The sequence below is a fragment of the Myotis lucifugus genome, unplaced genomic scaffold (assembly GCF_000147115.1).
Source record: "Myotis lucifugus unplaced genomic scaffold, Myoluc2.0 scaffold_351, whole genome shotgun sequence".
NCBI classification, from domain to species: domain Eukaryota; kingdom Metazoa; phylum Chordata; class Mammalia; order Chiroptera; family Vespertilionidae; genus Myotis; species Myotis lucifugus.
Window position 1 is genome coordinate 1,004,570 of NW_005871399.1, and position 27,032 is coordinate 1,031,601.

A 27,032-nucleotide genomic window follows, 5' to 3' on the forward strand; every position below is an offset into this window, starting at 1 on the left:
TATAAAACACCAATAGCAGTGTAAACAACGATGCAAATCATACTTGGCACCCAGGACCTGGAAGATTTAAAGGGAGGGCTCTGTGGTAAGCAAGTCTTCCAGGTGTTCTGAATGGGCAAAGTCACACTCCTGGAATTCTACTGTTTAATCCCTGCCATCTCCACACGTGAGGGATAAAGGCCAACCTTCTTCGCAGGACTTGCGTGGCCCTCACACAGTCTGATCCCCACCCATCTCTTCAGCATGAGCTCTTACCATATTCTGCAACAAACTGTGTTCAGCAACAAAATGGACTGAAGTGCTATTTCTCACCTTTGTACCATGGGTCACAGTAGCTCCTTTCCTTCAATGCTATCATGTCACTTCCCCAACTCGGCAGGGCTAACTAACCCCTTACCATCTTTTTCAGGATCTACCTCCTCCGCCCAAAAGCCACTCCTGATCCTCAGAGGTGACTCAGTATCCTGCTATTCCCACAGTAACCTGTATAAACTGTTATCACTGTGGTGTCCACAGTGCACCAGGCTGTGAGCAACTTGACTACAGACACTACCTCTATCAGAACTGCCACTCTCACTATCTTACACAGTCAAAAATATACATAACCTACAAATGTGCAAAAGTTACCTTTTGTTGCCTGGTTGCTGATCGGTGGTGGGTTTGATGCAGGTCTCTTGGTGGGGTGAAGGGGCACTGAAAAGGAAGTTTCACCAACTGGCCTTTCTGGGCTTACACTGCCATTACTTATCTGGCATGCCCCTGAAACCAAGCTTGAATTCTGCATGTACTTTCCATTCTGAGGGCTGGAGCCACTGCTGTCCACAGAATTCCTACTGTGTACCTTTTGACTGATTTCTGATGAACCTTCCTTTTTGATATATTTATGGCCTCTACTTGGATCCTAAAGAATAAAAATAAGGCTGAATTATTAAGGTTCCTTTAAAAGAAGTGAAGTTTTCAACCTCTCTATACATTACCAAGCCAAGAGAGAGAAAAAATAGACTACTGAACTTTGGTTTTCTTAACATGTAGTGGCCACAAAAGACTACCCTTCATGATAGCCCATTCATTCCAAAAGCTAAAAGCTCTGAAGGATTCAAGTCTTAAAGCTGCATCATAACTTAACCCAAGAAGCAAGCATTATATATGGATGGGGGGAGGGGGAGAGTGGGGGAGAGGAAGAGGGAGAGGGAGACAGAAAGAGACAAAGAGAGGCAGAGACTGAGAGGGAGGACGGAGGGGAGGAGGAAAGGGGAGGGAGGGAGAATGAATGTAATTTCAACAAGCCATCCTGAACTCAGTGAGCATGTGCTGTGAAAGGAAGCCAAGATGGGAGAAGTGGTCCTACTGCCTCCTCAGCATGGCACAGTTCCCACATATCTCTCACTGTGTTATATACTATCTTTTTTAGAACGTAACTTCCATAGGGTTCATCTCTACTGTATTTAAGTTGGTTACTAAAAAACAAAACAAACCTAGATCCTGAAGTCTCAGGTCTGTTTTTTCTGTAACCATTTTTCCTTCAGTCTCTTAAGATTACTGAGTGAACTGTAAGGAAAAAACAAACACTGCTACTGATTGACGGGTCTTGAAATCAATAGAGAGAGCCATGACCAAAATTAAACAGAGAAAGAAAAAGACAAACTTGAAAAGATAGAGCACACTGCAGATGTGATGTTTCACAAAATTAGCTTTAATTATGTGGGTGTGAGATATAAAATGTATCTCTGATTCTCTTTTTTAATCTTACTTTGTTATATCTCCAATTCTGTAATGATTAAATAAGTTTTAAAAACAGCATTAAGCACAGACTTGCTTTAAATTATTTTACAGCCCTAACCAGTTTGGCTCAGTGGATAGAGCGTCGGCCTGCGGACTGAAAGGTCCCAGGTTCGATTCCGGTCAAGGGCATGTACCTTGGTTGCAGGCACATCCCCAGTAGGGGGTGTGCAGGAGGCAGCTGGTCGATGTTTCTAACTCTCTCCCTTCCTCTCTGTAAAAAATCAATAAAATATATTTTTTTAAAAATAAAAATAAATTATTTTACAAATATGCTTGAGCATGAAGAGACAACTGCTATGATTTGACATGCCTCTAAAATATCTCTCAATTATAAACAAAAGAAATGATTGTCTCCAAAATGATCATGCTAATCATCTACATTTTCAAAGACAACTATAAAAACAACAGTTAGATTTAAATAATAGCTTACTTTTAATACTGAATCCTATAGTGAAATTATAAACTTCATGACCAGCTATAGTGAGGCACTGTAAAATCATACACTGAATAAGTGAATGATAACAGTGAAGGGATTTCTTACCTGATCTTTGAGTCTGGAGGATACTGTTAAAAGAACTTGTACAGACAAAACTGCCTTGAAAAATAACCTGGCATATTGGTTTCTTTTCTTATTGTAAAAGCGGTTGGTGAGTATTTAGAAAATATGGATAAGCCAAACGAAGAAAATAAAAAATACCCATAATTCTATTACTCACGAGTATGCTTGGAGTCTAGGAGGTTTAGGGACCCCAATCTGCCACATGAAAATTTTGATTCTTTCTTTGGCTGTCGTTTTCTAAGATTTGCAGCAAAAAGTCATATTACTTTCCTTGCTTAGCACTATTGGTAAAATTTTGTCTTTTTAAAAAAGCTATTTTGGGCCCTGGCTGGTGTGGTTCAGTTGACTGAGTGTCATCCCGTGAATCTAAAGATCACTGGTTGGATTCTACGGGCTCAATTCCCAGTAGGAGGCATGCAGGAAGCAGCCAATCAGTGTTTCCCTCTCACATCCATGTTTCTTTCTCTCCCCCTCTCCCTTCCTCTCTCTCTAAAATCAATAAAAATATTTTTATTTAAAAAAAGGAAATTTTAAAAAGCTATAAGGGGTTCATTTTGCTTGGTATGAGTATTAATATGCTGGGATCCAAATATATAAAGTGTCCTCTCTTAGAGCAAGGGTTCTTAATTTGGAGTCAATGAGTGGTCTGGGGTCTAAATCATAAGAATATGTAAGCAAAAGTCAGCGTTTGTGATGATCATTTTCTGGAAAGAGAATCTATAACTCTCATCAAATTCTCAAAGAAATTAAGCATCTAAAAATGTTCAAGCCCTAGCCGATTTGGCCCAGTGGATAGCAAGCATGTCAAACTTGTGGCCCACAGGCCGCAAGTTTGACATGGTTGGGATAGAGCGTCAGCTTGTGGACTAAAGGGTCCCAGGTTGGATTCCAGTCAAGGGCATATACCTTGGATGCAAGCTCCTCCCCAGCCCGGCCCCGGTTGGGGATCGTGGAGGAGGCAACCAATCAATGTGTTTCTCTCACACTGATGTTTCTCTCGGTCTTTCCCTCTCTCTTCTACTCTCCCTAAAAATCAATGGAAAAATATCCTCCGCGAGGATTAACGTAAGTAGGTAAATAAATAAATAATAAATACAATTTAAAAAAAAAAAGAAATGAAAAATGTACAAGAAACAACTTCAGAGATTAAATAGAGATCCTCTAGTACTTTCCTTTCCTTTCATGTTTCATTCTAACTAGACACACCAAAAGGTACTGGCAGCCAGTATTTTTTAACTACTTCCTGGAATAAGCTATTCTTTTCCAGATCACGGTATATCCATGAGCTTTGCATTAGTCATTATATCAGAATCTCTAAAAATGGATAGTTGTTCAAATGTGCATTTAATTGTAATTTTTTACCTTCCCAGATCTAATGGTTGATAACTAACTGCAGTTAAAAAAAAAAAAGAAGGAAAGCAAAAAGAGAGTTAATGACAATTCTATATCTCCTTTTAATGTTTCAAAGCTTGAATATACCTGAAGATTAAATCTGGAAGTTGTATCAAATTGTTTAATCCAAGAGGAACGCCTCAAGTCCTGATCTTCAGTCTTGACATGGTACCCTAGAGAGAGGTTTTAATCAATTATCTTTACACAAACTTAATCTCAAAGAACAAAGTTTGCTAAATGCTTAAAACTGAAAGCAAATTTGTGTTGCATTTTATTAAAAACTGAATATGTTAATTCTTTAAATATTTATTCACATATGTTTACCACATTTCTTTCCCTCTCAAAAACAAAACAGTCATCAGCTCACTGTCTTACATGCTAATTCCTTCAATCTTCTCAAAGGCTGTCTTTATATGGCAGGTTTTATGCCAGATGCTGGAAGACTAGAGTAAAATTTTATGGCCATCTGCTGTAGATATAAAACCAAGTGCAATACACACTCTCTAAAAATGATATATTTTCCCATATAGAATAAAGGCATATGTTTGTCTGAATTTTGCAGTATTTGCACAGAAGCTTTCTTTTCAAGGGACCAAACAGATTATAGAGAGATAAAATGAAAGGACAGACTAGAAACCTAGATTTGAATTTTAGTTCTCCCATTACCAATGCATTTTTAGGTAAATTATTTAATCTCTCTAAACTTCAGTTTTCTCTTAGATAATAAGCAAAGGGATCAGACAGTCCTGGTTCAAATTCCAACACCAATGAAAACTAATTATATAAGTATGGGGAAGTTAAATTAACTCCACTAAGTCTATTTCCTTTACCTGTAAAGTTATATTACCTACAACAAAATGTTGTTTCAAGAATTAAGTGGAATAATGTCAAACTCCTGGTACATAGTTGACATTTAATTCCGTGAGAACAAACACAAATGCTATAATAGGCATTTGGTTTCAACATAATACCAGCTTCTCCCCAGTCCTCCTCACACTTTTAGGGAAACAAAATTTCCCTTAAAGGCACAGAGAAGAAAACACTCTGTGGCATCACTGATGTTACTACTGAGTTTCCTCTTTCCTGATTCTTCCTTTAAAGCTGAAGAGAGAATGTCCCTAATCAGAAAGTTCAAAACTTATTTTCCCTCCTACAAAAGAAAATAAGGGTGATTGTTCAAGCTTAGCAGACCATTTAAAGGCCCTGGCTGGTATTGCTAAGTGGTTCGAGCATCAGCCCACACACTGAAGGGCTGTGTGTTCACTTCCTGGTCAAGGGCACATATCTGGGTTGCAGGTTCAATCCTCGGCCCCAGTCAGAACACATTTGGGAGGCAACCAATCAATCAGTCTCTCTCACACTGATGTTTCTCTCTCTCTTTCTCCCTGCACCCCACCTCCCCTCCATTCTCTCTAAAAATCAATGGAGAAAATATCCTTGGGTGAGGATTAACAAATAATAATAATAATAATAATAATAAAGCACCAAATATTCCTTCCACTGTAATCAACTTATAAAAGGGAAATAACACTATGGTTTAATAGCAATGATAAAATTATGCTGGTGAACATGACTCTCAATCCCAGTTAATTTACATTTTGAATTATTATACTTGCACCTTACATAACTTGTCAACATTACGTATATTTTGGCCAATATGCTTAATACCATTTCCAACTAAAAATGTGCAATAAACAGTTATTCATAATCTCTAACTTCAACTGGGATTATAGAGCTATTACATTGGGGGTCATGAGTTACTTTTATGTTTCTTACCACATTCCACTGGTTTATCATAGCGGTACAGCTGCCTAACCTCGTGGTTACTGCTGTGACAGCTGCTGGGATCCTGGAGAGAGTTTCTTTCACTGCTGCAGCCTGTGCTTTGTACCTGCCTTTGTAAACATGTGGAATAGTGCAACCCTGCCATAGAGAGCATGCCCTGAATCGCTTCTTCCTCTGTGCTCGTCGAGGTAGGACATTCCCTAAAAAGCAGATAACCAAAAATACAAGAGCCTATTTAGTCTAATGGCATTTTGGTAAATTTTAAAACTAAAAGAAATGTTTTCATGTCTTTATATCACACTAGAAGCCCGGTGCACGAATTCGTGCACCAGTGGGGTCCCTTGGCCTTGCCTGCAGAATCGGGCCAAAACTGGCTCTCCGACATCCCCTGAGGTGTCCCGGATTGCAAGAGGGCACAGGCCAGGCTGAGGGACCCCATCTGTGCACAATTGGGGCCGGGGAGAGATGTGGGAGGTTGGCCAGCCAGGGAGGGACTGTGGGGAGGGCTCCAGGGCATGTCCGGCCTGTCTCACTCAGTCCCGATCGGCCCAGCAGCAAGCTAACCTACTGTTCAGAGCATCTGCCTCCTGGTGGTCAGTGCACATCATATGACTGGTCAACTGTCTGACCCCTGGTGGTCAGTGCACGTCATAGCTAGTGGTTGAGCGGTCTTAGCATATCATTAGCATACCATTAGCATATTACGTTTTGATTGGTTGAATGGATGACCAGACGACCGGACACTTAGCATATTAGGCTTTTATTATATAGGAACGTCATGAAAATACTACCATCAGCAAACCTACCTTTTAACTGGAATTTCACTTCTAGATGTTTTCTGGCTCTTTTGAAGAAAGTTTCTCATCACATTAGATTCCTCCTTAAAGTTTGATGTTATCTTTTGTTTTTTTTCATCACCTGAACTTTCAGACTCTTCAGTGGTAAAATTATTTTTCTGAGATAATAAATAATTAAATGAAAGAAAAGCTATATAAGAAATCTGACCAAGACTGTACAAACTAACAAAAAATACTTTATCTGTCTAGGGAAAGTTAGAATCTTAATTATCATGAAATTATTTCTGTATTTCATACGAAAAAGTGAAAATCTCCATAACTATGGTAACATAATTCCGTAGTAAAAAACACACAGTACATGTTTTCTTTAAGGTAAAATGAAATATAAAACCTAGGAGATATATGAGAAATGTAAGAACAGTATCTCCCTCCACCATTTCCAAAATCAGATAAAGCTACATTTAGCAAATGTAAACAGTCACGCATGTGTGTGTGTGTGTGTGTGCGCGCGTGCGTGTGCATGTGTGCTCGCGTGTGAGAGAGAGAGAGATTATTACAGGGAAAGACCCTGTGCTACAAAGGTCAGAGAGACGGGGAAGGAAAGTGGGTGTTCATTTTTCCACCCAATAGCACTCAGCACGGGCCTTTGGGCATACCAGAGCAGTGCAATCAGGTCCAGAGTCTTCCGAATCAGAAATGTCAGAATATTCTGATGATCGATTCCTGAGTTCTGACTTCACACTTGTAAAAAACCCTGAGAAGTAAGAGTCAAAGAGAAGGTCATGAACAGGGTGATACTGAAAGTCCATCCAGCTTCGTGTCTATGTCACTCCTGTTCTATACTCCTTTCTTTTCATTCATTCTTCCTCCAAGAACTTTCTCCCCAACTGACCAAGATGCAAATTGAAGTGTATTCTACAAACATTTCTAGAATTTATTAAACATAATTATACACTCCTTATTTGAAAATTTTAAAAATATTTCTTTCCAGAAAAAAGCCTCCAACACTAACATGAGCTACAAGAAACTTTTCAATTTCCCTTTTGCATTATTTCTCTCAACAGATAACAAAAGCATTCAAGTAGGTAGTGAATTCAACAAGCTTATAGACTGGGCCTTGGCACTGCCTTTCTCTTCCATGGGGCACTACTTCATAACTACCGCTTGATGAATTCTACTGATTAACCACCTTCCCCATCATGTGAACAAATGCAGTTACCAACTACAGCAATATCACATTTACCTGAAATTAGCAGGAATTAAGGTAACTTTGGATTAAATAATGTGAATTATCTGGAACACTTACTTGTCAAATACCAAAATATTTAACTGCTCCTTAAAATTGAGGAGGAAGAGGTATTACTGTTTGTCACACTACTGATAAGCAATTAACAGCCAAGTAGAGGCCCTCTTGTCAACAGGCAGCCAAGAAAAACAATACATGGATTACTAATAGTTTTAGGTCAGCCAATTATATATGTCTCCTGCTTCTGAAAACCATATACATGTTAGCTAAAATTATTTGTGAAATCCCATTAAACTTGGGACTGTTTTATTTGGAGTAGAGCATGAGCTTTCGTGTGACGCTTGTAAAAACTGTCATCAGACAAGCATGTCACTAACTTGCACATGTCCTCATCATTAATAATGCCTTCCCTGGGCTCTACACCTCTCTGGGCATTCACATTCAGTATTTCCCCAATGGATACATTATTCAGAAATACTTCAGATTTCTCAAAAGAGTACAAATGTAAGAACTTGCAAGTTACTTCACATGCTATCACATTAGTAATAAAGAGACCTTTACAATGACCATTAAAACAGACATACTGTTAAGGGGTTTCTGAGATTCTTCATTCTCCACTGCCTCTATTCCTGAACTCTCTTCTATCTTCACTTTTGCCTTTTTTGTCCTTCTCTTATCCTCTTCATTTTCACTGTCTACTGTATAAAGACTCTGATCTGCGAAGGGGTGTCTTTCGTCTCTGTATATAGAAGGAAAAATAAGTCAAAAAATAGTGCAACTTGTGCGGCCAAACAGTACACTCCCCGCTTTAATTTACAGAGAGAGTGGAGAATTGAGCCACTTGCCCCATATGTGGTTAGCTGAACAACAAATGGACTGGGGATTCAGTAAACAGAGGGAACCCCCTGAAAGCTAATCGGTTGGATACTTTGATCTGGTTTACATACTTAATTATCCTTCCATTTGTCAGCAGTAATCGTAGATCATTATCTTTTGCTCTCCATTCGGGTACGGTAGAAGATGGCTGGAGATGTTTGTTGAATTTACCATTTAGTTTAGAGCTCAAGATGTCCTAAAATATAAAAATAGAACTTACTTAATCTCCATACTCAACTACACCCACTGGACTAAATGAATAAAGTCAAGCCACCACCTCCTCCCTTAGCTCTGCATCCCAAACTGGACTAGGCAGCCACCCAGGCCAGGAGACAGGCAGCAGTGTGCCACTAAAACCAAATGGTTCCTAAAGCCTAAGCAGGAATGTGGTTTGTCTTTCTGTAGGGCCTTTAACAATAACACACAATAAAGTAGAATGTAAAACTTGCGTAAAGCGAATTCAAAGACATTTCACTCTTGCAGAAAGCTGGAGAGCTGGAGAGCACTGCTCTAGTGCATAGTGATTCTCCTTCCCTGACTTGTTTAAGTGCCAGCTGCTGGTCCTTCCCGATTACCCTACCTTTGACCTACTCCCTAGTCTTCCCACCAGGTACTGGCAGCAGCTTACAGGTCACCACATTGCTATCACTAGGAACAAAGGCCACCATGTGACATAAAGGCATACAATAACTGGTTTTAATACATACAGAATATTTCCTTTCTGTGGAAAATGTTTCTTTAATAATAAATAGAACCTTTCATAACATGCTAAATCTTCTCCCAGATGGCTATGGGTTAAGGAGGTTTAGGACAACAAAATCTTTAAAAAGTATAAAAAAAAATTCTATACCATTTAAAATATTGAAGTTAAAATTTCTATATTAAGTTTTAAAATATTTTAATTCAGAGATACCTCTATTTTGTTCATTTTAAATTGTTGCCTATCCTCTATTTAAGATGTAAAATTATGTATGATACAGATCTCGTTGCAAACTCATTACCAAGTTTCACAAGGCCCTACATTGATCAGATTACTGCCTGCCCCCTTGTCCATTAGGCAAGCATTTCTCAAACTTTAATGGGTTTATTCTAACAGTCACTCATGCTGATGCTATTGGGTGAGGGATAGACTTTTGCACTTGCTTTTCCCTCTGCCAGCAATACTTCTCCTCAGATCTGTGTATCCATCTAACTTTTTCCCATTATTTAAGTGTCAGTTCAGATGTCACCACCTGAGAGCTCTCTGACCACCCTAGCTCAAGTAGCCAGCCATCCCAAGACCCTTTACTCTATTGCTCTATTATTTTGGCTTCCTTCATAATGATTATTTGAAATTGTATTATTTTAACACTAGAGGCCCAGCACGTGATATTGCGCAAGACCCAGACCCGCAGCGCCAGCAGGACCCAGACTGACTCCTCCCTGGTGACCTGTTGTGGTTGTGACGTCGTAACAGTGTCACGACCACAGGCCTTTTATGATATAGATATTTGTCTCCCATCCTTCCAACCTGAGCTAGAATGGAAGCTACACAAAGGCAGGGACTTAAGTTGTGCTCACTCTGGCATCTTCTCTAGAGCCTGTAAGAGCATGGCCTTGGTAAACGCTCAATAAACATGTCAGTAAATGAATGAGATCTAGTCATCCTACTTCTGCACTGATGCCCAGAAAGTTGAAGCACCACCCCCTTCTACAGGCATAAGCACTGTTGACCCCTACACAATGCTAACGGAAGATTAGATAAGACTGGTCAGACTATTGTCCTTTGAGTATCCGTTTGAAGAACTTTAAGGAACAACGAAGTCTCTTTGTCGTCATGAAACATAATACTTGCCTCTTCCCAAGGACACATCTCTAATCTTCTGAGGACCTCCCTTGTGTGGAGCTCTAGGATGTCTAGGTTAGAAGGTGTTCGGACATTATGATCTCGAAGTTTCCTCATCCTTCGTCGGGAATGGTATGGGGAAGTTGCTTCATTTGAGGATCGTGAAGCTGGACACACTGTAGGAATTCCCTGAGATTTAACTGGCTTGCTGTTTTCCTCCTTTAAGAATTCAATTCAGAGTATTTTTAGAATAAGGCTACATACATACCTAAGTAATCAGCCACAGAAATATTTTAGAAAAGAAAAACAATTCAATTATATAAAAAAGACCAAATAATAAGATAAACAGCTTTGCTGGGAACTTTATTTCCTTTTCTCCCCCACGAAATTATATACTATAAACATATTTCCTTGATTTTCAATATAATTTTAAAGGCTGTGTAGTACTTTGGTGTATACCTATAGTATGATTTACTGACCTAAAAATTACTAGGAGTTAGTCAGGCTGCTTCTAATGTACATTTTTAAAAAATATTATTTTTTTAAAAAATATTTTTTTATTGATTTCAGAGAGGAAGGGAGAGGGAAAGAGAAACATCAATGATGAGAGAGAATCATTGATTGGCTGCCTCCTGCACGCCCCCTACTGGGGATTGAGCCCGCAACCTGGGCATATGTCCTTGACCTGAATCGAACCTGGGATCCTTCAGTCCACAGGTTGACGCTCTATCCACTAAACCAAATCAGCTAGGGCCCAATGTAAATTTTTTCACATACATAGTTGCATAAATCAATAACTGCTTTTTAAAGCAAAGTCACACATCTACATAGTTTTGAAAAATTAAAATTCTATAAGCATATCATGAAAAGTTGCAATCTACTCTTCCCCATGCCAATTCCCATTCTCTGGAGGGAATGGGAATTATACATATACATGTAACAAATGTGGTAACAGATATATAATTTACCATTCTAACCATTTTTATGTACAGAGTTTGGTGGCATTAAGTACATTTCGCATTGTTGTCCAACTATCACCAGCATCTATTTCCAGAACTTTTAAATTTTCCCAAACTTAAACTCTGTACCCATTAAACAATAATGCCCCATTCCACCTTACTCCTAGCCCTAACAACCATCATTCTACTCTGTTTCTATGAATTTGACTGCTTTAGGAACCTCATATAAATGCAATCATACAATATTTGTCCCTTTATGACTGTCTTATTTCACTTAACATAATGTCTTCAAGGTTCATCCATGTTGTAGCATGTGTCAGAATTTCCTTCTTTTATAAAGCTAATATTCCATTGCATGTATATACCACATTTTGGTTATCCATTCTCCCATGACATAATCTTTGATTGCTGTGAATAATGCTGTTATGAACATGCATATACATATATCAGCTTGAGTCCCTGCTTTCAATTTTTTCGGGTATATATCCAGCACTTGCAACTCCTGCAGCTGTTTTTGTTGTTTGGTTTTTTTCTTTCAGTTATTTGCCTCTGAATTTCTAAGTAACATTTATACTGTTATTTCTTGGTTTTTTACCTGTAGCTGTATCACTGAATTCCTACTATGCAAGATGAAGTAAGTCTTAATTCTGGCATCCTCTCCTAAATGTACACATACTTCCCCTGCCTTCAATATTCAATATTTAAATTGGACTCAGTAAAAATTATTTACAACCTAGTGTTACATAACATTACTTTCCTTTTTATCCTTTGATTTTTCCCTGAGTTCATAACTGCCTCCCTTTCCATCAGCTTGTTTTCTAGTATGTACTTATCACTAATTAATCCCAAAATTCTCCACTGGAAGAATACAAACATTCAAACACATTAGGTAATTAATCAAATTTATATTTTTCTTTGGAGACATCCTCCTGGATGGAATTGCCAGATAAAGTATGAGGCATTAGTTAAGTTTGAATTTCATTCTCCTGATCCATCCTGGACCGGCTGCTCTCTGCACCTGCACATGTCATCACAGACCCTTCCTGACCTGCTCCCACTCCACCATATAACACTGCCACCACCACCACCACCTCTGACCTCCCTACTTTATTTTTCTTAATAGCACCTTGCCAATTCCTGATATAACAAAATCTATGGGTAGCCTCTTACTTCTAAGCTCCATTGCCAGGACCTTTGTTCACTGCTCTATGCCTAGCCTACCTGGTACAAAGCTGCAATAGGTACTCAGTATTTGTTGGAAGAATGAATTCCAGGGAACCTTTCTTTTTGGTTTACTCCTTCTTTCTTAGAACAGCACATGGGCAGTACATTGTTTGAGAATTGCCTCTTTGACATCTTTATTTTACCATCATATTTGGTTTATGGCTTGGCTGAATACAGACATGTATGCTAGCATTCCCCAACCCCAGTATTTTAAGGACTTTGCTCCACTGTCTTCTAGTTTGCAGTGTTATTGTTGAGAAATTTTATGTTATTCTGATTCCCAATTCTTTGTAAACGACCCATATTATCTTCCCTAATGCTTTTTCAGATGTACTTTATTACATATGCTCTAAATTTGACCATAATGTGCCTTGGCTGATGTCTTTTTCACTCACTGTACTGGCATTTTGGAAGGCTATCAATTTGGGAAGATGTGTCCTTGAATTCTAAAACTTATTTGATGAGTCCTCTGAAAATCTTCTGGTTTTCTCTGTTATCTTTTTCTGGAGTTCCTATTATTTTGATGACGACTGTATAAAATGACCTTCTAATTTTTCTGTCCTATTTCTGTGTGTTTCTTTTTAACTTTATGGGAGATTTTCCCAACTTTATCTTCCAGCCATTCTACTAAGTTTTGTTTCTATTAATTTCTAATTTCCAAGAACTCCTTTTCCTTCTTCTTTGAATGCTCCTTTGTTGCACCCTCCTGTCCTTTTTTCATAGAACCAATTTTACTTTTTTCTCTCCTGAGGATATCAATTATACTTGAGTTTGAGCTGAAGACTTATTTAATGATTGCCTCCTTTGAATACTTTTCCTTTTTCTGATTTATTTTTGGTCTTTGTCTTTGAAACTCTTATGGGCTCTCCATGTATTTTTAGAAGGAAACATTAAAAAGCTAATGATTTCAACTAATGGTGCTAAGAAAACGAGATAAAGATATGGGGGGAAATGTCTTTATTTATCTTATGCAATACACAAAAATTCAAGACTGGCCATTTACCTAGATGCAAAAGCTTTTTGGAAAAAAAATAGAAAGTATTTTTAAGACCTTGGGGTGGAAAAATATTTCTTAGGGAGGTCACAAAATAACACTAACTAAAAAACAAAAAGAGTTGATAGACTAAACTTTCAAAATTAAAAGTTTCTGCTCATGAAAAGATACAAGCTATAGGTAAATGTTAGTTATTTTATATAGATATGAATGATTGAATGCCAAATGACAAAGAATTTGTGTCCAGAACATATAATGAACTCCTACAAATCAATAATAAAACAATAATTTTTAAATGGACAAAAACTTAAACTTCCTAAAAGAATATATACAAAAATGATATGCACACAAAAAGGTATTCATCTTTAATCTTCAGGAAAATGCAAATTAACATCACACTGAAATAATATTCCATATTCTCTAGAATAGCAAAAATTTAAAAGGCTGAAAACAACAAATATTGGTGAAAATATGAAATAACTACAATGCCTGCACATTACTGGTGAGAATGTAAAATGGTATAACCACTCTGGAAAACTGGCAGATTCTCACAAATTTTAAATTCACTTCCTATGGCTCAACTCTATTCTCAGGTATTTATCCAAGAATATAAAACATATATTTAACCCAAAAGAGATATAAGAATGTTCATAACAGTCTCATTCATAATGGCCAAGTCTGCATATAACCCAAATAGCCATCAACAGAAGAATGGAAGACAAATTGTGGCATATTAATCAATGGCATACCATACCACTCAGCAATAAAAAAGAACTGACAAACACAACAACATGAATGAATCTCAAAAGCATAATGTGAGTGAAAGAAGCCAGACACCAAAATAGTACAAACTATATGAATGTGTTTATCTGAAATTCAAGTATAGGCAAAACTAATCTATGATGATAATAACAGGTCAGAACAGTGGTGGCCTGTGGTAGTCAAAGATTGACTAGAAGGGGGCAAGCAAGAATGGACTTTCTGGGATGATATAAATGATTTATATCTCATTGGTTATACTGGAGTATTGGTTATACAGGTGTACACAGTTGTCAAAACTCAAGTTTTCTTACAATTGTACATTTCACTGTATGTAATAAAAAGCTAATAGGGAACTCTGTGAGTGGGGCTTTGTCAACTGGTGGGTTTCACCAATGTTCAGTATCAGTGGATCTACTTCTTGTCCTGAGAGGTCCAGGCCAGACTGACAGTCTTTTAGAAGCCAAGTGGAAGAAGAAGCATTCACTATGCAGACTATCACTTAATCCTCGTTTTCAGTAAGATACCTATCTCCCTCACTGGGCTCAGTGTTCCAAAGTCCACAAGCTTGCCTTAGCCCAGTGGTTCTCAACCTTCTGGCCCTTTAAATACAGTTCCTCATGTTGTGACCCAACCATAAAATTATTTTCGTTGCTACTTCATAACTGTAATGTTGCTGTTATGAATCGTAATGTAAATATCTGATATGCAGGATGGTCTTAGGCGACCCCTGTGAAAGGGTTGTTCGACCGCCAAAGGGGTCATGACCCACAGGTTGAGAACCGCTGCCTTAGCCGATTTGGCTCAGTGGATAGAGCATCGGCCCATGGACTGAAGGGTCCCAGGTTCAAGTCTGGTCAAGGGTGCATACCTCGGTTGCAGGTTCAATCCTCAGCCCTGGTCCTTGCACGAGGCAACCAACTGATGCATTTCTCTCACATTGATGTTTCTTTCTCTCTCTCCCCCTCCCTTACACTCTTTCTAAAATCAATGCAAAGTCCACAATCTCAAATTCAACTTCTCAAACAATTACACCTTTAGTTTTCTACGTGTGTTAAGGCAGGGATTTGGAGAGCAATTCATTTCTTAAATAGACCTTTAATCAATCCTGTTCAATCCTACCTCCACTCTCATATTGAGGGTCCTTCAAAAAACTCTGGAATATTTTTTTAAGATTCTGTATAAATAAGACCTGTTCCTGGTCTTCCTCCATTTCCCACAAAGGTTTCAGGTCTCTGGTCTGCTAAATAAGTCACCACTTGTACATTTCTTGCCAGCTTCCAAAATTTCGTTGGAATCTTCATCTCTATTATTCTCTCTGTCCTTAGAGATGTCTTTTTTTATTCTTTTTCTATCATTTTGGTCCCAAGCAGTAATAGTGGTAAGCACATATGTTTAATCTTCCAAGTTCAACTGGAATCCTCTTACTTATTTTATTAGATTAAAGTGAAACTGCTAGGTGAAGGGACATGCCATTTAGAAAGCATAAACTAATCTGTACTCCTACTATCAAGGATAGACAATGGGATTTTATTTTTGCCAACTTGATAAATGATCATATGAAATCGTAAGTTATTTGGCAAAATGTGATTAAATACTTTTTCATATATTGAGATTATTTTTCATACTTTTATTGGAATGGCCATTCTTTTTTCTTCTTTAGTGAAATACCTATATATTTTCTTGGCACATTTTCTACTGGCCATCTTGCTGTCTTCTGTACTCCCTACACTTCAATTAAAAAAAAAAAAACACTATGTTTACTATTTTTGTCCAATTATTCTTTCAGGTATATTTCACCATTTAAAATTTATAATATTAATTTGAAGTTGACATATTTCAGAAATTTCATATCTCTGAAATTTCATTCAAGTATTTTTACTTCCCAAAGTAAAGATTTATAGTTTTTCATATAGACCAACACCGTCCTTACTTTGGGTTGTTGAGATTTATACAGATATATATTTGCATATATATGTGACTTTTGATTAAAAATCTGTATGCAATTACTATCATCTTTAAAATTAAAAAAAAAAAATTTTCACCCTAACTGGTGCGACTCAGTGGACAGAGCATCAGCCTGCAGACTGAAGGGTCCTGGATTTGATTCCGGTCCAGGGCACATGCCTGGGTTGTGGCCTTGATCCCCAGTAGGGGTGTGCAGGAGGGAGCGGATCAATGATTCTCTCTCATCACTGATGTTTCTATTTCTCTCTCCCTCTCCCCTTCTCTCTGAAATCAATAAAAATATATTTTAAATTTTTTTCTACTGTGTCTGAATATATTGAGAATTACATGAACTCTTCTAGTCAAGGATAGCAAATCCTTTTAATATTTCTTAGCTGTACCCCTTTCCATTCCCCAAACACAGACCTAATCTGAGCTGTTAAATTGAGTTAGCCTCCATTCCTGCACTTAATTTCCTTTCAGTTCAACCTAAACATTAATAGAACCACCTTCTTAAATTAGTTTAATTAAAACCTCCTTTAATACCTAAAATAGCTCCTAAATGATTAATTAAAACACCTAATCTCAGATTCTGTGGGCTTTTATCAAAGGGCATTTGCTTAACCAACTTGTTCTAATATTTCCAATCGAGCAGCTCTCCTTGCCCCACCCCACTAATATCTTCCTCTTTCCAACCCAGCTTCACCTAGCTCTACTCACTCACCTTACATTTCCTCTTTTCCTAATCACTAAACATGTATTCATCTCTGCACAGCTAAAATGAACTGGATTAGAAAGTTTAATTCTGTATTTTTTATTTTTGGAGTAACCTGAAATAACTTCCTTATTACTTCATCATGATACAACTCTCTAAATTTCTCTCTAGGACTTTAGAAACCTGGGAACTAGAAACTGTTTCTAAGACTTAGCTCATTGTCTTTTTTTTTTTTTTTAAGTGCATAAGAGCATTCAGAGGTTTGTAGTGTGGTGGTAGATCTATTGGTTTCTCAAAGCAGATAATAACCAAGAGTTTAGATGGCAGTTTGTACTCTTACCTCTATTGCTCGAATTACTTTAGAAAGTTCTTTAATAAGATGTCCAGGTCTAACATTGTCTGGAATTTCAAAGGCATGTTCGGATACAAGCTGTATTTGGATTAACAAAGACAAAACAACCAAAGTTACTTATACTTTAATATGTAAAAAACTTATTAAGCCAATTTTGGGGTTCTCCAGATTTTATAGACACAGCTAAATACTAATAAGCCAGGACTCAGAGTTCATGTGGTTGGTGTGATACCTCCTAAGGTATCTTTATTAAAAGATCTTCTAAGGAGATCTTTATTAACTTATAAAATCCTCTTAGATTAAGATAAAGATGGACTGGTCTCATAGTAAATTTTGCTTTATATTGAGTAGTAACCGTGTACTCTAGACCTCAAAAGACTACTATAATTAGTAAAGTAACTAATTAAAACTAACAATTAATTCATAATACATAAGACTTATAAGGGGCAACACAGGCACTGAAATAATCCTAGTCCACTGGCACAAGAAACGTGCAATGGAAGCATAAGGGAAGGACATACCAACTCCAAAAGGAGATCTGGGACCACCTCTTAGAGAAGGAATTCAAATGCCAACAACTAGACCACATTTTAGTGAAAATGGAAAGCTCCGGCTTGAACTCTGCCTTCCTTTCTTTCATTTTTTCCTAAGTCTAGCAGAGGGATAAGAGCATCAGCTTTGCAATTGCAGGGACCTAGATTTAAATCCTAGCTCTGCCGGGTCTCTTGGGCAAGTTACTTAAATTCCTTGAACCTCAGCTTCCCCACATGTAAATGGGGATTATAACAGCACCCAGACTTCATATAGTTGCTTTGAAGATTAAATTAGTCTATGGATATGAGAACTAAGCACAGTGGTTGGCACACTATGAGAGCTCAGTTACTTATTATTAGTCTACATTTACATGTTCATTCCTTAGTCAGTACCCTAAGTATACTTGAATTACTTTCCTTTCCAGCTTTAAGAAATACTGAGGTACTTAATTCTCACAGAAACATAAACCATTTGTATTGCTGTACGTAAAATGAAGGTTGTATATAAAGCATGGTTTCTAGTCCTTCTACTGTGGCTACTCCTGCCACACAGCTTGAGGACTCCATTTTCCTGAACTTACCATATAAAAAATAACAATTATTTCACCAAAGAAAACGACTTACTTCTTTTTTCATCCACAATTTTAAAGCAGTATGCAGTGCTTTCACGCCCTGTACTAGGTAAGTCTGAGGCTGGAAACCATCTTCTTTCAGTTCTGTGGGGATGGAAGAGGCAGGGAAAGGAGTTAAGTGTTTCAAAGATAAATGAATCAACTTTACATTTTGAGTAACCACCAAATATCAAACTGCATAACTTCCAAATTAACAGAAAGGGAAAAGGTTAATAAACAACTGATTGAAAAAGCAAAAAAACAAAAACAAAAACAGAATTACATTAAGTGTCATTGTACTAAATGCTCAAGTTAAAAGAAAGCTCACAAACATAACACTGAGTAAAAAACAGGTCACAAAAAATGTCAGTATTAAGCTATTCATAGATGTCTAGAAATTAAACTATTTTAGTTTATGACATAGGTGATAAAGCAGAAAGAAAGAATTATCACAAAGGTCAGGATAATAGGTTCTCTCTTAAAGGGAAGGAGAAAAATAAGGAGCATGACTAGGGTACTGGCAAGGCTGTTTGTGCTCACCCTGAGTGACAGGCTTATAATTCTTTAAACTGTACGAGAGTGTATGTGTAGGCAATGTGCGATCCATACACCTCACTATGGGCATGAAATAATTCACTATTGCAAATACACACCCACACCCACAAACCCAGACTCTTCTGGGTTTTTAAACCAAATTGATTATCTAAAATTCATATAAAATACATTAGATGTGGTCTACAACTCAGGCAAGTTGAAGCAAAAGTAAAAGATTTCTACTTCTGCCCTGTGGCTAATTTACTTACATAAACCTCAAACTGGTCACTTTTATTATTACTGACACTAAATTTAGTTAAGAGTTTCCCAATCCTCCCACATTTAACCTATCATATAAGCCTATAACAATCTAAGAGCTGGAAATAACAGGCTGCAATGGAAAGTTACAAGGTCAGGGATGAAGGGACAATATAAGATGGGGTAACAAGACCACCATTCCTGATTCCAGGACGAGTGCGTAGATGTGGCACTGATATAATGGTCCTTTGGCTCTATCCTCAGTGGGATTGAAGATACACTAGTAATGCCAGGTATCCTGTACTGACCTGGCAGATGAAATGAAAACACTTTAAAACCTGACCTGCAAATATCCTTTTATAGTAATCTTTTCTTTTTTTTTTTTACTTTACAGGATTATGTTTTCTAATCAGATCTCAATAGTTCTTAACTCTCAATGGACTAAAATAAAGGCTAACCCATTCTCAGACTAAACAATCTGCTGCTTATGACTGCGAGAACAGCAAGATTTTGTCTTTCAGATAAATTCTTAATTTGATTGGTAAACCCCTCTTAGACATTAGGGGGAAAGCATTACCTAAGGGCATGTGTGTGCTGTTGAGAAAAGAAACAATGATAAAAGTACTCTGAAATTTCCTGAGTTTTGAATTGCCAATCTCTAATCTGGAGGGTTCAGTTATTGGGTTTTATTTCCAGAAAACAAGAACATCTGTGTTTATGTATATATATCTAGGGTTCTACTTGGATAGGAGACTATGAACTTTAATGTCTAGAATTTTACTAGAAACTATAGATGGCAACTGTACGGTCCATTGTGACATTCCTGCAGCCACCAAAAACACCTGAAAACACTGGACAAGGCGGAGACTCAGGATAAGGAGTTGTTTGTGGAGCAGAGACTGATCTGGTGCAGAGAGCACCTGTTCTTCCTCATCCGTGGGCTCCTATCTCCATCACAGACATTTGCACCATTGACATCTCCCTGTATGCTGTGCTGCAGGTGTGGGATGGGGTTATTATTCTTTCCTCATAAAGACAGTGAGAGCTTTCATTGAGCAAAGAAGCCATAAATAAGTTTTATCATTTGTCCAGCTGGTGTGCTCAGTGGTTGAGCATCGACCTATGAACCATGAGGTCATGGTTTGATTCTCAGTCAGGGCACATACCCAGGTTGCAGGCTCGATCCCCAGTGTGGGGAGTGCAGGAGGAAGCCGGTCAATGATTCTCTCTCATCATTAATGTTTCTATCTCCCTCACCCTTCCTCTCTGCAATCAATAATTTTTTTTTATTTTATCATTTAATTCTGTGCATGCTATCCTGGGAAGCAAGTTCTGGTTGTTTCTTTTCATTTCACCTTTTATTCTCATGTAACTTTTACATGGAAAAAGAAATATGTGTAGAATATACTTTACTGTTTAAACTGCTTATATCTGTTTCTTCTGGAAGTTAATTATAATAATAGCACTATTTGCAAATGGACTGGACAAGTTAGACAACACAAAAACAGATGAACTGCATTCTCAAGGGCACAACTGAATGAAAAGCAAAAAAAAAAAAAGGATAAAAGGAAATGTGATATGCAATTTCCAATTTGACTGCTTAAAGATTTTTAAACCAAAAGATAAAACACCAAATCTGAAATTCCACATAAAAAAGGTAGCTTTCAAGTTTAAAAGGATAACTAACAACCTCTCCTTTTCCCCAACAAAACCCGAAACATTTTTCTTCCACTAGACTCAGCCTGACATCCAGTTGGTTTGTATTAACAGGTGCCTTATACTGGCCAGCATAGTGGGCATAAAATGGTAATGGCACAGGCACTACCTCATTCTCTCAAGACATGAAAATTATGCCCTGGAGTTTTAAAAGCAAATATTTGGGATATATATATATCCCAAGCATATATATATATATCTATATATATATATGTAGTGTGTGTGTGTGTGTGTGTATGTGTGTGTATATATATATGCGCCTAGATGACCGTTCAACCGATAGCTATGATGCACAATGACCACCAGGGGAAAGACTCTCAACACACAGGCATGGAAACATGGAACAGACTGATGAATCTCAGAGGAAAGGAGGGAAGGGGGAGGGCAGGAAGAGATTAACCAAAGATCTTATATGCATACTAGAGGTCCGGTGCACGTATTCATGCACTGGTGGGGTCCCTCAGCCTGGCCTGCAGGGATCGGGCCAAAACCAGCAGTCTGACATCCCCCGAGGGGTCCCGGATTGTGAGAGGGTGCAGGCCAGGTCAAGGGGCCCCACCAGTGCATGAATCCATGCACTGGGCCTCTAGTATTACATAATAGTCTTGGCTTAAACTGCATTCTTGCAGGCGAGACACTTTTACATGCCTGACAGTGTGTACAGGCCACTAGAGTCCCAGGTGAAATGAATATTCTCAACATTACCTGTTCTGATGCAGCTCTTCATATATCTGCTTTTTAAGTTTGTAGTGGTTGCCAAATGGTGTTCTGTGGACCACTAGTGGTCCGTGAGCTCCGAAAGGTTGGCGACCGCTGGACTAGAGACTCTACTTTGTTAAAAAGGTTCTTGGTCAAGGGAAATCATGCATTTTAAAAAATAACATAGGAGCAACAGCAACACTATACTAAAAAAGGGTCGCTGTCACTGGCTTTTAGTGAATTTACAAACAGCATGTATTATATCACACCACAAGATGGACAGATTATTAATTACCTTTCAGGGTTTCCAGCAAGTTTTTGGCTACAAACCAACATATGGCTTCAAAGAAAGGGAATTTGAAGAGATCTGGTGTTTTTAGCCTTTTTTCCATCTCATAACACCTGAATAAACACAATTTAAGAAATTTAATATTTATATTAGCATTTCAAAGTTAAATGAAGGCAACCAACTTAAGGAAAATAAAATAAGCAGGTTCTGACATTACATAATACAACAAGTACTGTATATTACATAATACAACATTTGGATAAGCCTGAATAATGACCTTATCCAGGTCAGACCTTAACAAATTTGACAGTATACTGAAGAATTACATTGGTCTTCAAAAAGATCAGACCTTGGGATTCTTATCCTAATCTTAACAGAAGGAATTTCACAAGGGTTCCACTAAAATAAATAAGACAATATGTTTATAAGTCAACTCCATGTATTGAACAACCCACCCAGGTTTTCTTTAGTTTCTACCAAGCACTCAAGCTCAAGACCACACTTGGTGCCGGTCAAGGGGAGGAGATAGGAACCACAGCTTGCCACAGTGATCGTCTTCTGTGGGAGTCCTTGCAGCCATCCATACAGCCAGGAGCGACCTTTCCTCTGGGGACAGCTCAGGTATACAGAAACAAGATTCACAGCTGGCAGTGTGGGAGCTGTCCTAACTTAAAGCTTCATGCCTGGTAAGGGCCAGTGCTTCATGTAATAACTCCACAGACACATAACATCCAGGGTCCCCACGGGCAAGTCAAGCTACAAGATCACCACACTTAGGAAAGCCCAAACACATGGTTCCTACTAGGTTCTCCCAGTCCTGATGTGGTTTATCAATCAGGAGTCATTTCACTGTAAGCAGTGCTGCCTAGTAACATTCTCCTCTCATCAGGCTACCAGGGGCACAGAGTTAGCTAAAGGTCAACTTTTCACACAGAAAGGGAAAGAGCTGTTAATCCTTTCCCCATGTAACATTACAGGTGTTCTGACAGCCATCTGAACCTAGGGTTGCTTTTCCCCAGCACCATAATTATACCTGAGATTGACTGGATTTAGTTCATCTCCCTCATTGTAAAAACAGCCAAGGAGAATCCATACATTTTTATACAATTTTGAAAGTTGGGGAGATATTTAGTCTCAAATTGAATAAATATTTTTTTAATTTTAGATTTAAAATGCATCAAGCTATCCTCCTGACAAAATTTTTTAAGACAATACTTTTGTTAAAAGTTCCTATTTTTGCCCTAGCCGATTTGGCTCAGCAGATAGAGTGTCGGATTGCTGACTGAAGGGTCCCAGGTTCGATTCCGATTAAAGCAGCGGTTCTCAACCTGTGGGTCGCAACCCCTTTGGGGGTCGAACGACCCTTTCACAGGGGTCGCCTAAGACCATCGGAAAACACATATATAATTACATATTGTTTTTGTGATTAATCACTATGCTTTAATTATGTTCAATTTGTAACAATGAAATTGGGGGTCACCACAACATGAGGAACTGTATTAAAAGGTCGCGGCATTAGGAAGGTTGAGAACCACTGGATTAAAGGCACATGCCCGGATTGTGGGCTCGATCAATGATTCTCTCTCATCATTGATCGTTTTTATCTCTCTCTCCCTCTCCATTCCTCTCCGAAATCAATAAAAATATATATTTTTAAAAAGTTCCTGTTCTTAATAATTTCTCAGGGCCTATCTCCATGAGATCTCAATTACAGTAAAATATGTTGTTGAATTTAGTTTTTGAAACATCCTGTTTAAAAGAAAGGACAAAAGATCCTTTAAATACTGATGACACAAACCTGAGCTGCATGCCAATGTTAAGGTTGTGCAGAAAGTTCCCCCCAAAAGCCATACAATCCTGAGAAGTGAGCACAGCATGAATCCACCCTGAAATGGTTAAAAGTATATTAATCAGTGACTTCTCAATATTTAAAGCAAACAAATGTGATATGTACCTGTGAGATAAGAAACTCAAAATATCAACATCAATTTACTTCATACTCCAGTGCTAGAAAAGTTAATGTCTATAAAAGCTATAGATTCATTCATTCACTCAAATATTTAGTGAAGGCTTATTATATACCAGCTGTGTGCTGAGTTTGAGTAAATAAATGCATTGACCTAATTAGATAAAAAATTATGGAACAACATAGGTAAAGGCTTTTGTGGTTGTTGTTGTTTTAGTTTAAAGGAAAAACAATCCAACTTAATATTAAAGATTTTACTGTGAGACAAGTCAAATCTGGTTAGAAGGACACAAGCATATTTCCATTAAGTGACCACTGAGACTGGCTGATCATTTCACTTCCCTAGTATCTGAAATGAGCACTGGGGGACTAAGCAGAGGAGGATCAGTGGAACTCAACCAGATACCTGCTAAGAAGGAAAAGGTAGATTACCCACATTTCATTATGGAGGGTTTTGGTCCCATAAATATAAATGTTGGCAATCCAAATGATGTCTTATTTTCCTACAAAAATATTTTCAAAGAGGGAAACATTTCTGAGAGATGACACCTAGCTTTTGAAAGAAATGTCCATAGACTAAACATGGACTTCATGTAAGTATAAATAAATATATACATTTGCATGTAAAAATTGTTAAAATAAGTCTCATTTTTTTTTTACATTTTTCATCTTTTAATCGCTCACTGTGCTGTGACACAGTATCAAAAAACTCCTCAAAGATTCACTCAAGTGGTGCCCTTTTGTGTACTCAAAGGCACAAAGCCTTGAGCTTGACCCTGAAATCACAAATTAGAAGTCTGTCAGCTACAAATCCTATAGATCAGTGGTTTTCATAAAGGCCATACTGCCTGTAGAGGGCATTTGGAAAAGTTTGGGGGCTTCTTTTGATTGTCACAATGATCAGGAGCCACCACTGTCAATTTTTGAGTGGGAGCCAGGGGTGCAAAATGCAGGACAGTTCCACACAGTAAGAAATTGCCCTGCACTACTCAGGACTTAGAAATTTCTGCTGGGCATTCATTTAGTACAAAATCTGCCATGAATTATCTGAGCCTAGAAACTTCTATTCCATTATCCTATCTAATAAAAGAGAAACATGGTAATTAGCGTACGACCGCTACCCTTCCCATTGGCTAATCAGGGGGATATGCAAATTAACTGTCAGCCAAGATGGCGGCCGGCAGCCAGGCAGCTGGAAGCGAACATGAGGCTTGCTTGCTTCAGTGACAGAGGACTCCAACTTTCCCCACCTGCCTTGCCGGCCTCTGAGCTGGCAGTTTGAAACTTTGTAACAAATATAGAAGCTAAACAAAACCCCAGAAACCAGCTTTCGGCCGGCCAGGATCTCAGAGCTGGAGTTATACATTGTTTCGATTATAGAACGCAAACAAACCAGATACCTGCTTTCAGCAGCGGAAGCCTCAGAGCTAGAGCCAGAGCTAAAGCTGGCCCAGAATAAAAAAGAAAAAAAAGAAAAAAAGGAGCGGTTGAGAGCTTCAGACAACCGCCAGCCTGAAAGCAGCCCTCAGCCCCTCACCCAGACTGGCCAGGCACCCCAGTGGGGACCCCCACCCTGATCCAGGACACCCTTCAGGGCAAACCAGCCGGCCCCCAGGCCTTTTATCCTATATAGTAAAAGGGTAATATGCCTCCCAGCACTGGGGATCAGCGGAGCCGCGAGGCCTCCTGGCACTGGATCAGCGTGACAGGGGGCAGCGCCGCAACCCCCCTGATCGCCCTGCGGCTCTGTGTGTGACAGGGGGGCGGGGCCACAACCCCCCTGATCGGCCCCTGCTCTGTGTGTGACAGGGTTGCGGCCCCCCCACCCCCCTGATCGGCCCTGCTCTGTGGGTGATAGAGGGCGGCGACCCAACCCCCCACCCCCCCCACGGGCCCTGCTCTGTGTGTGATGGGGTAGAGCCATAACCTCCCCATCGGCCCTGCCCCGAGTGTGACCATGGCAGCGCCACAACCTCCTGATCGGCCCTGCTCTGTGTGTGACAGGGGGGCGGTGCCCTAACTCCCCTATCGGCCCTACTCTGTGAGTGACAGGGTGGAGCTCCTCAACCCCCTGATCGGCCCTGCTCTGTGCATGACAGGGGGGAGCTCCCCAACCCCCTGATGGCCCTGCTCTGTGCATGACAGGGGCAGTGCCCAACCCCCTGATTGGCCCTGCTCTTTGCGTGACAGGGTACGAAGCCCCAACCCCCCTGATGGGCCCTGCTCTGTGCGTCACAGGGGGTGGCGCCGCAACCTCCCCATAGACCCTGCCTTGAGTGTGACAGGGGGCGGTGCCCCAACCTCCCAATCGGCCCCTACCCTGAGCGTGACTGAGGGTGGGCATCGAAACCTCCCCAATCCGCCTGGCTCTGTGCATGAAAGGGGGCGGCGCCCCAACTCCCCCAAATCAGCCTTGCTCTGAGGCCCGACCAGGGGGTTGCCCCTTAGGGATTTGGGCCTTGCCTTCTGGCCACCGGGGAAGCAGGCCTAAGCCAGCAGGTCGTTATCTCCCGAGGGTCCCAGACTGTGAGAGGGCACAGGCCGGGCTGAGGGACCCTCCCTTCCCCCCCCGAGTGCACAAATTTTTGTGCCCCGGCCTCTAGTATATATATAAAAAGCCAGCGAGCGTAACGCCGGAATGACTGAACGACCGGTTGCTATGACGCCCACTGCAGCCAGCGAAACCGGCCCGATTGTTGGTTGGGGCCAGCCGGCCAACCTCCCTCGGCCCCTTCCCCCAGTCAGCCCCACCCCTGATTGCCCTCTTCACCCCGATTTAGGGTGGGTGGCGGCCATTCCCCCCCATGGCCCTTCCCCCCAGCCAGCCTGCCCCGATGGGTCCCCCACCACCCCGATCAGCCTGTAGCCCCTCCCCCCGGCCAGCCCCATCCCAGATTGGCACCCCCCAACCCTGATCAGGAGCAAGGCAGCCGGCCAACCGCCTGTGGCCACTCCCCCCAGCCAGCCCGTCCCCGATGGGCCCCCACCACCCAAATCGGCCCATGGCCCCTTCCCCCCAGTCAGCTCCACCCCCAATCGGCCCCCCCCCCACTTCGATCAGGGACAGGGCCGGCCGGCCAACCACCCATGGCCCCTCCCCCAGGCAGCTGACCCCCAATCGGCCATTCCCCACTCCATTTAGGGTGGGGGCCTGGTCGGCCCACTGCCCACAGCCCCTCCCCATGGCCAGCCTGGCCCCAATCAGCCCCCCCCC

General features: G+C 39.9%; 1 protein-coding gene across 1 annotated transcript in view; it reads right to left on the reverse strand.

Annotated features, from left to right (window-relative positions):
* KDM7A (lysine demethylase 7A) overlaps positions 1 to 27,032 on the reverse strand; it is a gene marked incomplete at its 5' end in the record, with an annotated part of 99,962 nt that overhangs the window by 6,345 nt on the left and 66,585 nt on the right. Inside the window, 12 exons of the mRNA XM_023764829.1 lie at positions 628 to 901; positions 3,821 to 3,906; positions 5,510 to 5,718; positions 6,325 to 6,473; positions 6,972 to 7,069; positions 8,146 to 8,300; positions 8,509 to 8,633; positions 10,272 to 10,481; positions 17,201 to 17,290; positions 18,370 to 18,461; positions 21,859 to 21,965; positions 23,651 to 23,738. Of these exons, the coding sequence (XP_023620597.1) occupies positions 628 to 901; positions 3,821 to 3,906; positions 5,510 to 5,718; positions 6,325 to 6,473; positions 6,972 to 7,069; positions 8,146 to 8,300; positions 8,509 to 8,633; positions 10,272 to 10,481; positions 17,201 to 17,290; positions 18,370 to 18,461; positions 21,859 to 21,965; positions 23,651 to 23,738 (1,683 nt within the window). The remainder of the gene's footprint in view (positions 1 to 627; positions 902 to 3,820; positions 3,907 to 5,509; positions 5,719 to 6,324; positions 6,474 to 6,971; positions 7,070 to 8,145; positions 8,301 to 8,508; positions 8,634 to 10,271; positions 10,482 to 17,200; positions 17,291 to 18,369; positions 18,462 to 21,858; positions 21,966 to 23,650; positions 23,739 to 27,032) is intronic.